The sequence below is a fragment of the Lampetra planeri genome, chromosome 3 (genome assembly GCF_965212315.1).
Source record: "Lampetra planeri chromosome 3, kcLamPlan1.2.h2, whole genome shotgun sequence".
Taxonomy (NCBI): domain Eukaryota; kingdom Metazoa; phylum Chordata; class Hyperoartia; order Petromyzontiformes; family Petromyzontidae; genus Lampetra; species Lampetra planeri.
This window is the reverse complement of record NC_136109.1, coordinates 12,313,013-12,328,130: the sequence shown is the minus strand read 5'-3', so window position 1 is coordinate 12,328,130 and position 15,118 is coordinate 12,313,013. Positions and strand designations below refer to the sequence as shown.

Below are 15,118 nucleotides of genomic sequence, written 5' to 3'. Positions count from 1 at the left end.
TTATTTTTTCAGTTAAATTAAAATGTATTTTTTCCGTAAACACAAGCTTCAATTTAAAAAAATATATATATATGCCATGTGTTCTTCTCCACTGAAACAACTGCAATATGGAATTAAATGTTGGCTAAAATAATGAATTGCAGCTGTAAGCATACCTTGCTTTACTTTCTCAACCCTCTCCTTCATCTCCGTTACCAAGGATTGCATATTTTCATAATTTTCCTAAAGAAAACATCACAAAACAAAGAGGGACATATCATCCAGAAATTAGATTCCATTTAAATACAATTTCTGTGCATTCAATCGGAATAAAATATGGCAGACCTCCTCTTACACCATGGTCTTTTCATCCACAACTTCGATTATCTGCAGGTTTAACAATGTTTGAAGACAATGACGATGACAATGAAGGCAATGCACCATGCTCTAAATTATTCGCATTATCCACAATTATTGAGAGTTTTTATCACGGATAAAGGAGTAACTATTGCAGATAACAGGATAAATATCATTTCATAATTACTCATGGGGTCCAATCTGACTCTTGCTGATAACAGGCATTCCAATGTATGTGACGGCATTCGTGTATAACAGCTGTAACAATTATATCAACTGCAATATCGTAAATTGTAATAATGTCGGGTAGCAATTGATTAAATTATATGTCTTGTTTCTATAATCTTGCTTATATGGTGTCTTGTATTGAATACATTGTAAAATAAGTGCTTCTTATGAGCATGATTTGATACATTGCAAGAGTCAACATTTATTTAATCAATAAATTGTTGCTTGGCTATTTCTCATTCATCTCACATTCCCACATATACTGGACTGTAAAAGATGTATTTATAGACTGACCTCTACTATAGAAATGTAGAATTTCCACCTCTGGCTCAATGCACCATACTCACAGAAACCAGGAGACACTGAAGTTTCCATACAAAAAATGCATGCACACATATTACAGTCTAACACCGTTTTGAGACTCTGCTCAATAGAAAGCTGTCTCTGGTGTGGACCAATTAGTTTCACAGACAATGAATATATTATCAGAGTATGTTTTTTGTTTGCATTCTGACCACAAGTATTGTGGTTAATGCAGGCATGATTCCTTGTAAAAGGTTTCAGTTTGGTGTTTTAACATCTTAACACCTGTTTGTTGCCAGAAAAAAGGGAAAAATCTATTCTCATATGTTGGTACTGGCAAAGGAGGTCCCATCATGTAGCTTTATCGCAGATTTTTGCAATTCACGACTTGGCTGGCAGTCCTTGGTTTGAACCAGCAGATGGCAGTGCAGTATTAGCAGCGTCCAGTGATGCACTGCACGTATGAAAGGAAACGCGCGAAGATCAGTGAAACGCGTACCATTCCAATGCAGTGCATTAACTAGAACGACATTGTAAAGGTCAGTAACAACACAGTGGCAGCTGCTCACTGTACGAATAAAGGTGGACAGACTGCATTGCAGGTCGGTGTGAACTTCTCATTTTGGAGCAGGTTTGTAATTAACTAAAAGTTGACCTCTGTGGTAACATCTCAATAGATCTTACATAAATCAAGAATATGTATTTAGGGATTACATCAGTGCGAGCTTCTCTTTACAGACCAGCGACAATGCATACAACGCTTTCAGTGAAATACTTCATAGTTTATTAATAATTGTAAACTACTTAAAATCATATTCTTTGGGTCTTTCGTTTAAGGCATGTAGAACAATTTTTTTTACAAAAAACTACGACGTTTCGATTGCAACACAAGCAATCATCATCAGGAGGACAAGGCGGGGGAAAGCTGCTGAGGCAGGCTGTTTTAAATGTTTGAAATGGGTGTAGCCCAAGGGTCATAAATGAAGTGGGCGGGGCAAGTGATGTTAAAGTGAGAAATTTGCAAGTTAATATAAGATAATAGGTTTTTACCTTTATCTAGCAAACTAATGTAACTACTGCCGCAGACACAGCTTAGATTGCATTTCAGGGATCACATCCTTTGCAGATGGGATCAGATCACGAATTTTACGTACTGATGACGATTGCTTGTGTTGCGATCGAAATGTCGTAGCTTTTTGTTAATTTTGTTTTGTTCTACGTGACTTTACCGAAATACCCAAATAATATGAATTCCTGCAGTCACGAAAGCTTTAAATCAAGATTGATTGAAAATCACTCAAATCTCTTTATGCTAACATGGTCATGAAGAAGGTATGTGTAAATGGAAACCGTGTCAGTGAGAACCTTTTAATGGAGACCATGTCATTGAGAACATCTTAATGGAGACTGTATCAGTGAGGACATCTCCACAGAGACGGTGTCAGTGAGGACATTTCAACAGAGACCAAGTCAGTGAGGACATCTCCACAGAGACCATGTCAGTGAGGACATCTCCACAGAGACCATGTCAGTGAGGACATCTCCACAGATGTATCAGTGAGGAACATCTCCACAGAGACCATGTCAGTGAGGACATCTCCACAGATGTATCAGTGAGGAACATCTCCACAGAGACCATGTCAGTGAGGACATCTCCACAGAGACCATGTCAGTGAGGACATCTCCAGTGACAGTGTCAGTGAGGAACATCTCCACAGACACCATGTCAGTGAGGACATCTCCAGAGACAGTGTCAGTGAGGAACATCTCCACAGACACCATGTCAGTGAGGACATCTCCAGTGACAGTGTCAGTGAGGAACATCTCCACAGACACCATGTCAGTGAGGACATCTCCACAGAGACCATGTCAGTGAGGACATCTCCACAGAGACCATGTCAGTGAGGAACATCTCCAGACAGACCATGTCAGTGAGGAACATCTCCACAGAGACCATGTCAGTGAGGACAACTCCACAGAGACCATGTCAGTGAGGAACATCTCCACAGATGTATCAGTGAGGAACATCTCCACAGAGACCATGTCAGTGAGGACAACTCCACAGAGACCATGTCAGTGAGGACATCTCCAGACAGACCATGTCAGTGAGAACATCTCCACAGAGACCATGTCAGTGAGGACAACTCCACAGAGACCATGTCAGTGAGGAACATCTCCACAGAGACCATGTCAGCGAGGAACATCTCCACAGAGACCATGTCAGTGAGGACAACTCCACAGAGACCATGTCAGTGAGGAACATCTCCACAGATGTATCAGTGAGGAACATCTCCACAGAGACCATGTCAGTGAGGACAACTCCACAGAGACCATGTCAGTGAGGAACATCTCCAGACAGACCATGTCAGTGAGAACATCTCCACAGAGACCATGTCAGTGAGGACATCTCCAGACAGACCATGTCAGTGAGAACATCTCCACAGAGACCATGTCAGTGAGGACATCTCCACAGAGATGTATCAGTGAGGACATCTCCACAGAGACCATGTCAGTGAGGACATCTCCAGTGACAGTGTCAGTGAGGAACATCCTCACAGACACCATGTCAGTGAGGACATCTCCACAGAGACCATGTCAGTGAGGACATCTCCACAGAGACCATGTCAGTGAGGACATCTCCACAGAGACCATGTCAGTGAGGACATCTCCAGTGACAGTGAGGAACATCTCCACAGACACCATGTCAGTGAGGACATCTCCAGAGACAGTGTCAGTGAGGAACATCTCCACAGACACCATGTCAGTGAGGACATCTCCAGTGACAGTGTCAGTGAGGAACATCCTCACAGACACCATGTCAGTGAGGACATCTCCACAGAGACCATGTCAGTGAGGACATCTCCACAGAGACCATGTCAGTGAGGACATCTCCACAGAGACCATGTCAGTGAGGACATCTCCAGTGACAGTGTCAGTGAGGAACATCTCCACAGACACCATGTCAGTGAGGACATCTCCAGAGACAGTGTCAGTGAGGAACATCTCCACAGACACCATGTCAGTGAGGACATCTCCAGTGACAGTGTCAGTGAGGAACATCTCCACAGAGACCATGTCAGTGAGGACATCTCCACAGAGACCATGTCAGTGAGGACATCTCCACAGAGACCATGTCAGTGAGGAACATCTCCAGACAGACCATGTCAGTGAGGAACATCTCCACAGAGACCATGTCAGTGAGGACAACTCCACAGAGACCATGTCAGTGAGGACATCTCCAGACAGACCATGTAAGTGAGAACATCTCCACAGAGACCATGTCAGTGAGGACATCTCCAGACAGACCATGTCAGTGAAAACATCTCCACAGAGACCATTTCAGTGAGGACATCTCCACAGAGATGTATCAGTGAGGACATCTCCACAGAGACCATGTCAGTGAGGAACATCTTCACAGAGACCATGTCAGTGAGGAACATCTCCACAGAGACCATGTCAGTGAGGAACATCTCCAGAGACAGTGTCAGTGAGGAACATCTCCACAGAGACAGTGTCAGTGAGGACATCTCCACAGAGACCGTGTCAATAAGGACATCATGGTGGCGATCGTGTCATTGGGACCCTCTCAATGGTGACCGTATCAGCGAGGCTTGCCTGGTAAGTGGCTGACGTCGTGTCTGGCGCGGACCCGATCGTGGCCACCACGTCGCCATGGTAGAGACGCGGCCACGCGGCCCGCGACGCGCGCAACCGGGGGACCAGCTTGAGAACGCGCAGCAGCAACATGACTCCTCCACAACGGCCGACCCTCCACTTTCTTTCTCTCTCTCTCTCACACACACACACGCGCCGTGACAGGGGTGTGGGAGGTGGTGTACCTCTACCCGCCATCTTGGTCAAGAGGAAAGTCTCTGCGATTGCTATGAGATTCGTTTCGGTGATGTCATTGAGGTACGACCGCGATCTCACGAATCGCACCACAACGCGAGGGATGCGTTGCCCTACGCAAGATGGCGGGCGGGTGACGGAGGGATCGTGACGTTACGCGCGATCCCCCGGCGTTTACAACTTTGGACGTCGTCGATTGGTCGGGCGCATCGGCGCCGTCAACCAATGAGCACGGCGAGGGGGGGCCTCGGGAGTTCTGCAAGGACGTGGCGCCAACCAATCAGCGACGATCACGCCCCCCGGTGTTGACAAATAAAAAATGAGAACTGGCGACTCCCGCCCTCCGTCTGCACCAATCACAATCTTCGGAACCCCCCCCCCACACCCCCACCCGACCTCCGCCTCGCGCAGAGTCGACCTACAACCCCCCCGCCCCGCGTGTCTCTCGTGAACCGAATCGACTCCGGGTCTCAACGACACTGACAAAGCGAATCGCACACTTTTGGAATCGATGCTTTCTGATTGGCTTAAAGTCGCGACCGGGGGCGTGGAACTCGATTCGCTCCGAATTTACGCAGCGAGTCGATTCTGCGGGTCGTTTGGCGGCGGCGACGACGTCACCCCCCCCCACCGCCGAGAGCCAATCAGGTGGAGTGTTCGTTGCGTGACGTCTCCCCTCTTTTCCCGCCAAATATAAATATAATTGGCGGGAGAAGGAGGCCGGCGGCAGCAGTGGAGGCGAGGTCATGGCGCAGACTGCGACCGGGGCGGAGATGGGCGGCCCTGCGAATTGCGTGGCGGGTGAGCCGTGCAAGGCGAGGCTCCGCGCCCAGGGCTCTCCACGAGGAGGGGGTTTGGATTTGCTTGTCAGGCCTTGTGTGTGTGTGTACGGAGGGGCAGAGGAGCGAGGCACACAACAACGAGCGGAGCGCCGGGCGGTTAAAATGCTGCAAGTTTTGCGCAAGCATCTGCCAGTCATCTCAGTCGATCGGCCCCATAGCACCTGGTTATATCCCGTGACCTGTTGGCGAGCCTTCGACACTTCACGTAGCCTCTTGAGTGCACCTGGCCTGGCACAGGCGTCGTGGTCACGTCATCGCCACTTAGTGGCGCATAGAGACTGTTGTGTAGGTCTAAATATGTCTGTTTCAGTCCGTGCTGTCACTGTCAGACTCTCAATGTTTGCGTTTCGTTGTCTCTCGCAAAGCTTCGGTGTGTGTTACTTTCTGTAACGCCACGGTCCCCCTTTCATATGGTACCTCTACCTGGTGTGGAGTAGCTTAGCCGCACAGAAATGCCTCACGTCTGGCATGATCAACCCCTCGTATAAGCTAGCAATGTAACCTGTGCGTCTGTGAATGGCTACACGTGTGAGTGACCACACGAGTGAGTGAGTCACCGCACGTGCGTGTGACCGCACGTGAGTGACCGCACGTGTGAGTGAGTGACCACACGAGTGAGTGACCGGCACGTGTGCGAATGAGTTGTGGGGAGCGGTAGTGTAGCGGTTAGCACGCTGCGCTACGAACCCGGCCACCCGAGTTCGATTCTCGCTCACCGGTGACGATTATCTAAACCGGTCCGGGACCTCCCTTAGGTCGACTCAGCCTAAAATGAGTACCTGGTGCGGTGTGTAAACATCGCCACTAGGGATACAAAGGCGGTCGGGCGTGGTGCTGGCCACCCACCCCCTCGTGTGCCGTGCCCGCCTTTATAGGTGCTCGCTAACAGCACTTGCCCCAACAGGCTACACGGGGGATCGTTGTATTTGAATGAATTGTGTGGAGGTGTGCAACTCTGGTCTCCTGGTCAAGCGGCCGTGGGGAGGCGCTCGTTTCTCATTCACAGCCTTGAGCCAGGAGTGGAAAACCGCATTCCTATGGCGGTGGCGAAATCATCCGTAGCACAACCACTGTTGACCTTCCACAATGTGCTGCGAACTGCAGCCCTCTCGCTAATCTACTCTGGCAGGGTACTTGTTATAGCGTGATCCGAGCGCGTGTACAACAAACGATTAGATTCCAAATTTAATAACCGGAACACTGAAGCTGACACCAATCCCCCTGGCTCATTGTTCTCACGAATATTCTGCCAATACATTTCTACACAGATGTGAAACCTACAATTACATGTCTTGCCAATTACATTAACTAAGATATCATCAACCTTGCGCCTCGCTGCCCACTCGATACCGGATCCCCTTTCTGGGTTCGCGCCGTCGCCATCCTAGAATCTCACCCAGATGCGGAATAAATCTGGTGAACAGTGTGAAAACGCAGACATCCCGAATAAACACCTAATTCGAGACCCAAACGTCGCACCTCCTGACTAACATTCCTCGAAAAAGAGTCGATTGTATCAGAACATCAACTGGCCGATGCTCACATCTTCATAAATATGAAATGAAAGACAAGCCACAGTGCGACTGTGGCCATTTAAACTAAACTATGGACACATTAAAGCATTGTAGTCTACGTTCCTTCAAAGAGAAATGGCAAAACCACGAAATCTTTCCTGAAGCCCTCTCGTGGCAAGCAGACCTCAACATTGTCATTTAGCCCCTGAACATATTGCCATTATATTTATTAGGCTTTTATACCCAGGAAAACCTCTGACAAATTAGTCATGACTTTAAGAAGGGTCCTGCCAAACTTTGTGGTTAGAGGTGATGTTGCTATGTATTGACGAAGATATAAGCTGTGTATTGTATCCACAACACCACCCAGGCTGATCCAGCATGCTCATTAGTCCCATAATATAATCTCAAATGTACTCTATATTTTACATTGATAGACTGGATATCTATGACTAGCCTCGCACTGCAATATCATTTATTATATGTACTCTGTTCTTCAGATTAAAAGACCTAATACAAAAGCTCTATATGAGCACATTTCTGTTATCCTATAAATTTCTCAAACTGCACTCACCAAGCCATCTCACCATTTCCATGTCCTCAGCTGAACTCTTGAGGTTGGAATTACTGGTGCAATTGGAAAATCAACGCTATTTTAATACGAGTATTGCTGGGTTGTGTTCTTTTTCAGAGTTCAAGTCTGCAGTGATGGACTTTAAAAAGGAGCTGAAGCGTCTCCAGGCCAACCTGGCAGTGTTTACGGAGTACCAGGAGAGCATGCTCCACATCAACAAGATTATGGTCAGTGCTGTCCCCAGCCAGGCAGGCAGCCCGGATGACTCACTGCCTCATCCGAACCAAGACAAACCAGGAGACATATCTTGTTTTTAAAATATAATAATAAATCATGTATGGCACTTTGTTAGTGCACTATTAGATGAAAGCCTCTTTACATCTTGTCGGTCATGGGGGTTGTTTGACCATACTTCTACAATGGTTGGTAAAGGTGGCACTCAAGACAAATTTATATATAACTTGCCACCAATGTTATCCCTGGCCTGGGAAAAGGAATCGGGTAGTCGGGTTTGTAGTACAGTGTGTTAACTGTGGCAACAGCTGTACACCTCATCACAGCAGGGTATCTCATAACAAGAAGTTCCTTGGTTTGATTCCCAACTCGGCACCTTTTTGTATAGAGTTTGTATGGTCTCCCCCTGTCCTGTGTGGATTTCCTCTGGGTTCTCTGGTTTCCTCCCATACCTGTATTAGACAAACATCCAAATGCTGAAAAATTATGTGCAAATTCTTTAATTGAGATAACAAAATTGCAACATTGCCCCAAATGAGACTTTGGATGTTACGTTCCTCAAAAAGAGTCGAGACTCAATGAAGCGCTCCTGGTTAAACATGCGGAATAATAAAACGATTTCATTATAAATTGAAAACTGAGCTCCCAAGTAATATAATTCAACATAGAAGTTCTATAATATTTGTAGGGTTTGGATAACATTTCAACTGCTTCACATTGACGTTAATATACTTTGTTTTCTATCTCATCATGTAGTGACTAATTGATGCATTCTTTTCAGTGCTCTTGGATGGAAAATTCTCAGAAACTGGGGGACCATCTCAAGCAGATGCCGGAAGAAATGGCTGCCACCCACCCAACATAAAAACTGCTCATCTCAAGCTTAGAAGATGAGAGAAGTTCCTCTGGAGAGTAGATCTTTATGAAAGAATGAGGCAATACATGGTTTGTAATAGTACTTTATATCATTTGGCATTGAATATTTATGACTGGTCTTTTGCCAATTTGATTCATTTTGATAATTTCATAACAGGGAAAGGTGCCTCATCAGTTTTGGCAAGGGAGCTGGGATCCACGTGTTCCATTGAGCGAGAGTGCCTTCAGAAGCGTTTAATGTGTGAAACGCTTAAACGTGACATTTAACTTTGATTAGTCAAAAGCCTGTCTTATTTGCTTGTTTTATAGGTTGTCTATAAATGTATTCGCCATGGTTAAGGATTTATAGTTACACTAGTTTGAACTGCATGTGTCATGTTGGTATTATTTTCATTACATGGAATATAGTCTTATCCGTGGCCCTATTGTCTGCGACTCCATTTGTCCACGGCAGCTGTAGGTATTGCAAAAACTCCTATTATCCGTGGGCTGTATTCCTGTTATCCTATTCGTGCTTTTTTGTGGATAAGAGGATTCGTGTGGCAAATGCTATATTCACAGATTAGCCACAAAATGTGTTAATAACAAAATGCATTGATAAAAGAAAGTGTACTTGACCATGAGACAACACAGACATAGACATGCAATGACAGGGAAACAAAGACATGAGGGTCTGGAAATTTCAGAATTTTCGTGGGTTATAGGTGGTTTTACTCCATTGATTAATGTAAACCCGTGGATAAACCTACAGAATAGGATCCACAATATGGTTAATCCAAATCACGGATAAGAGCTTTGTATAGACACGTTTTCAACTGAAAACTTAAATTACCTTCAGCAGGTGAGATAAGCAGTCAACATATAGACACCCGAGATGTTTGTGTCACCAGCATCATGGTGGGCATATGGAGGTTTACAAAAACACGTGATAAATTCGTACTACCAGGTGTGTGTAATAGGTGCATTGACCTTGCTCAAATGGCTCTACAGTAAAACCTTGGATTGCGAGTAACTTGGTCTGCGAGTGTTTTGCAAGACGAGCAAAATTTTTAAATAAATATTAATTTGATAAACGAGCGAGGTCTTGCAATACGAGTAGTACGTGTATACGCTTTGTCTGCCGAGCGTCACGTGATCACAACTGATATACGAGTGCTTTGATATACGAGTGCTTTGGATTACAAACGTTTCTGGAGCGAATTATGCTCGCAATACACGGTTTTACTGTATATACTTTATTTGTGGATATCTGTATTAACACCCTGTACTTTTTAAATATTGTGTAGACATCTTGTCGTACTTAATATTATTTTAACAAAATATGTTAGTGTGCTTAATAATGCCAGAGTTATTACTTTCTGTGAAAGTGAGGAAGCAGCAATCGCTCCACTCACGTCTGGTGGGTACATACCCGTGTGAAACTCAATTCTCCACGGCTTTGAGGTGGTCAGGAGATGCCAGTGTTGTGAGTGGACTCTTAAGTGGTCTGTGTGGTTTGTGACTTAAATTGTGATGCACAAGTCTTTTTTCAGGTTGTTTCCTCTCGCTTCCAAAATGCTCGTTGAAAAACTGGCTAAATATATCCAACATCCCTATTGATAAAGTTTTGAAATTCAGTGAAGCTTCTTGAAGACACGATAGAGTTATTGTACTTTATTTCTCTGACATGAGCTGAACTCGTGTATGGTTAGGGTTCAGAGGTAACCAATCATAGTGAAAAACGAGGTATGACTGAGTGAAGATCTTGATTTGAGGCTTTTGTGACTGCAGGAATCCATATTCTTTGGTTCGGTAAAGTCACGTCGGTAGAAAAATAATATATAATAAAATAATAATCCAGCAGTGGAACTGCTGGATTATTATTTTGCGATCAGAACGTCGTGATATATTATTTTTTATTTTATTATTTTTCCACCTTCGTGACTTTACCGAAAGAACCAAAGAGTACTGAGTGAAGAGTTTTATCATTTGAGTCTGATGACAAATCACAAAAGGTATTGAGCATGTGACAATTGCATTCATATTACATAAACAGTAGACTCGATTATCTGTGCTAATGACGGAGGACGACTGCAAATCGCAGAAAATCCTAAATATAATTTACACGGATCTCGATGCCAAAACCCCCTATTATAGGTGTAAATTATGTTTAAGTTAAGAAAATTTAGTTTGTTTCGAATTAACTGAAGCATACATTTGTTCGGTTTAAGTACGTGAATTGTAATAAACATTTCCGAGAATAACAATGTATAACTGTTTTTAGGTTATTAATTTAGGCTTAAGGGAACATCCATAAGTTATTAATTTGTCAACATCTCAGGTGCGCGGCTAATCCACAAATCGGATAAACCGCACGCGGATAACCGAGAGTATTGTAATTTGGATTTAATGGAGTCAAATAATTTATGGGTTTATTAATGCAAACAACCGATTTTGTTTAAGTTGCCAGCTTGTTGCTCAGCATTTGATAATGCAGCCAAAGATGAGCATTGTACTGGTAGGAACATTTGGTTACACCAGCCCACAGGGGATTATTGTGTCCATCCGTCGTGCAGGGAGGGGCTGGGTGGGGAGGGTGGGGGGAGGGGTGGGGCTGGGTGGGGAGATGCTGGTCACCCCGTGGTGCCCTGATAAAACTCAACGTTTAACCTACTCACGCCGGCTTGTGCCCGCCCTCACAGTCGGGCATATTTGCGGAATACACCACGCCGCCGTTGACCCTGGCCATTGACCGAGCAACCCAACGTTCCTACCAGCTCCCTCCGCAGGAATGTGTTATTGCCTTTGTCCTGTTTCAAATATGAAGTTCATCGACTGCCAATTCAAATGTTTCAAGGATTGTTTTTCATGGAAGCCCCATCTAGGGTATTTTTGTATTCTGAGTACAGGCAGCTGACAATGGCTGCTGATCACATTAATAGGGGTGATCCGAAATGGATTTGATGGGTAGCAAAGCAACTAATGATGAGTGGTGGTTCCCGGTTGGGCTCTGACATGGAGGGGTCAGGAAGGGCACGCAGTGATGTGGTGACCAACGTACCAGTGTCATCTGGCAAAGCAGCAGCCCGCGGCCCTTGCTTCACAATCACCACCCCCGCGACCAACCAATATTTGGTTGGCGCCACAATTTTTTTTCTATATTTTATTTAACCATATATTTCATGGGACAATATGTAATAAATGTATAGTGTGATATTGGAGAGATGGATTAGAAGTGAGGGGGAGGACAGGATGAGAAGAGAAAGTGAGGGCAAATTGTGTTATGCAATTCAATCGAGGGCTCTGAATGGTTTTGACATCTGGTTATCTATCATGCTTGAGAGGAATCTGCATTTAAATAAACTCCACGGTCATATCTTCAGCAAACAATGATGATCACGTGAACAGAATACTGTATAGCAAACTGATATTCATTTCATTACCATCCTCAACTTCACCCTATTTAAACTACTGTGGTTGTACAACATTTTTCTTTTACAGATAGTGTAATTTTGCTAATTAAAGGTACCACTTAATATTTTAACATATAATCGAAATTGGCCTTAAAGCCACTGCTAAGCATATTATAGCCCGAAGAATCGGCATAAGAACATAAGCACAATTGTCATTTTGCAGTATACTTTAATTACATTGTCAGAAAAGTATTACTTATTGCAAGGAATGTAAAGCTATGACAACAATATAGAAGGTACAATATAACCTGCACAGCCACATACCAACAAAATCACAATGAACTGACAATATTGAGCAATCTTGGTCTTTATATGTCCATTTATTGAATGGCAGAAAGACGAGCCAGTGTGGAAATCATGGGGGGGTTGGAGGTGCTTATAAATACATTCTTTTAAAACAGCCAACAAGAGCTTAATTCTCAAAATACATGCCGTGCGGAGGCCTTCATCCAACAGTGGATTGACAATGGCAGCAAAAGATTATTATCATACCGTATATACTAAAAATATAACAGTTGTGCATTATGTTATTTGATAAGTGTGCAATACAATACACAACTATCAACGACAAAGTCCCATTGCATATTAACGTCTGTGGATGAGGGACAGGAACCAGGAGGGTTGTGGACCTCATCAATTCTGTACATGGTAGTGATCGTTTTGCAACGAGACAAATTCGCTTTTTAAGTAATTAATGTCCCTATTTAGCATATCAACGTTAGAATAATGTACTGTAGTCGTGTGCAGTTCTGTAAAAATGGTTTATGCAATTTATCAAGCATCTAACCTATATAATTCATTTTTTGTCTATCTGTCTGTCTATCTGTCTGTCCGTCCGTCTGCGTACGCTCCCTTGCGGGGGATGTAACTCTCGGACCGTGGGGTTCGGCGAGATTAAATTTTGCAGGTGGGCACGCCCCCGGCCCCGCGGGTAAACTTAGGCATTTCCGATTTTTCGTCTCTAAACTTTAAATCGGACCGATTATCGATTTAGTGCGATTTCTCATTATTTATTTATTTAACGCTTTATTTATTTATTTACTATTGCCGACCGGCGCGGACCACAGCGGTTGCCCCTGGCAACGGGTAGCGACGCATTCGCTGCGGGGTGGACGCCATTTTTAATTCCCGTTATAAATATGCGCACGCATTAACATGCGACTCTGAGGTAAATTCATCAAAGTTTCACGTCCTCTTCACTCCCCCCCCACCCCAATGTGTGCAATTACTATTATAGGGTCGGTAGATAATAAAATTATAGCGATTAGACAGTATTATTGTAGCGCGGGGGGGGGGGGGGGTTAACGGCCCCAGTACCCAGCCTCAGCCGGATGGGCAATCTAGGCGAGGCCGGAGGCTCTGCACGGTACTAGGCCTCGACACGCAAGTCTGTCAGGCGTCGACTTTGTGGTATAAACTCGATATACCCAGCGTTGCCCGGGGGAAAAATACATTTAAAATCTTCTGAAAACTTTAAAACATAACATACCAATGAAAATACAACTGTAATTAAAATTCTAAACCCGACCGCGCCAAGAATCGATTCTCTGAATCGCGAAAAGGAATCGACGGTTGTAGATTCATTTAGAATCGCCTTATTTCCGTTTAATATAAGTTGGTTATAGAGTTGATATAAACTGCTACGAATGGGAAATATCTGGCGTTGACCGGGGCTAAAATATAATTAAAAACTCCTGAAAACTTTAAAACATAACATACGAATGAAAATAAAACTCTGTAATTAAAAATGGAAACCTATGCGCCAGGAATCGATTCTTTGAATCGCGCAAAGGAATCATCGAAGGTTGTAGATTCCTTTAGGATCGCCCTTAACATGTGGTGAGGGGGAGAGTGGTGAGGGGGAGGGTGAGTGGTGATGGTGAGGGTGAGTGGGGAGGGTGAGTGGCGGTTGTTAGTGGTGATTAGTGAGGGGAGAGTGGTGAGGGGGAGAGTGGTGAGGGGGAGAGTGGTGAGGGTGAGTGTTGAGCGTGAGTGGTGAGGGTGAGTGGTGATTGTTGAGGGTGTGATTGGTGAGGATGAGTAGTGAGGGTGAGTGGTGAGGGTGAGTGGTGAGGGTGAGTGGCGGTTGTGAGTGGTGAGTGGTGAGGGTGAGCGTGAGTGGTTAGGGTGAGTGGTGAGGGTGAGCAGTGAGGGTGAGCAGTGAGGGTGAGTGGTGATTGGTGAGGGTGTGATTGGTGAGGATGAGTGGTGAGTGGTCAGGGTGAGTGGTGAGGGTGAGTGGTGAGCGGTGAGTGTTGAGGGTGAGTGGTTAGGGTGAGTAGTGAGGGTGAGTGGTGAGCGTGAGTGGTGAGCGTGACTGGTGAGGGAGAGTGGTGAGGGAGAGTGGTGAGGGAGAGTAGTGAGTGGTGAGGGTGAGTGGTAAGTGGTGAGGGTGAGTGGTGATTGGTGAGGGTGAGTGGTGAGGGTGAGTGGGGAGGGTGAGTGGCGGTTGTTAGTGGTGATTAGTGAGGGGTGAGTGGTGAGGGTGAGCGTGAGTGGTGAGGTTGAGTGGTGAGCAGTGAGGGTGAGTGGTGATTGGTGAGGGTGTGATTGGTGAGGATGAGTGGTGAGGGTGAGTGGTTGTTGTGAGGGTGAGTGGTTGTTGTGAGGGTGAGTGGTTGTTGTGAGGGTGCGTGGTGAGGGTGAGTGGTAAGAGTGAGCAGTGAGGGTGAGTGGTGATTGGTGAGGATGTGATTGGTGAGGATAAGTGGTGAGTGGTCAGGGTGAGTGGTGAGCGGTGAGTGTTGAGGGTGAGCGGTGAGGGTGAGTGTTGAGGGTGAGTGGTGAGTAGTGAGGGTGAGTGGTGAGCATGACTGGTGAGTGGTGAGGGTGAGTGGTGAGGGAGAGTGGTGAGGGAAAGTGGTGAGGGTGAATGGTGAGGGTGAGTGTGAGGGTGAGTGGTGATTGGTG

At 45.2% G+C, this 15,118-nt stretch overlaps 1 protein-coding gene and 1 long non-coding RNA gene across 3 annotated transcripts in view; one reads left to right on the top strand and one right to left on the bottom strand.

The window, feature by feature from the left end:
• Positions 1-4,935, bottom strand: part of MCCC2 (methylcrotonyl-CoA carboxylase subunit 2) — a 68,416-nt gene extending 63,481 nt beyond the window's left edge. The window contains exons 1-2 of one of the 2 annotated variants that reach the window (XM_078620883.1): positions 4,483-4,935; positions 156-222 (exon numbers count right to left, since the gene is read on the bottom strand). In XM_078620883.1, coding sequence (XP_078477009.1) covers positions 156-222; positions 4,483-4,719 — 304 coding nt within the window. In that variant the 5' untranslated portion in view covers positions 4,720-4,935. Of the gene's footprint in view, positions 1-155; positions 223-858; positions 1,081-4,482 lie in introns of those variants that run through there. The other variant, XM_078620891.1, reaches the window with a different exon arrangement.
• A 471-nt stretch (positions 4,936-5,406) lies between these two features.
• Positions 5,407-11,002, top strand: LOC144737959 (uncharacterized). Its single transcript, XR_013589115.1, has 3 exons — positions 5,407-5,517; positions 7,764-7,873; positions 8,662-11,002. It is a non-coding gene; the product is annotated as an uncharacterized LOC144737959 (long non-coding RNA).
• The last annotated feature ends 4,116 nt before the right edge of the window (positions 11,003-15,118 follow it).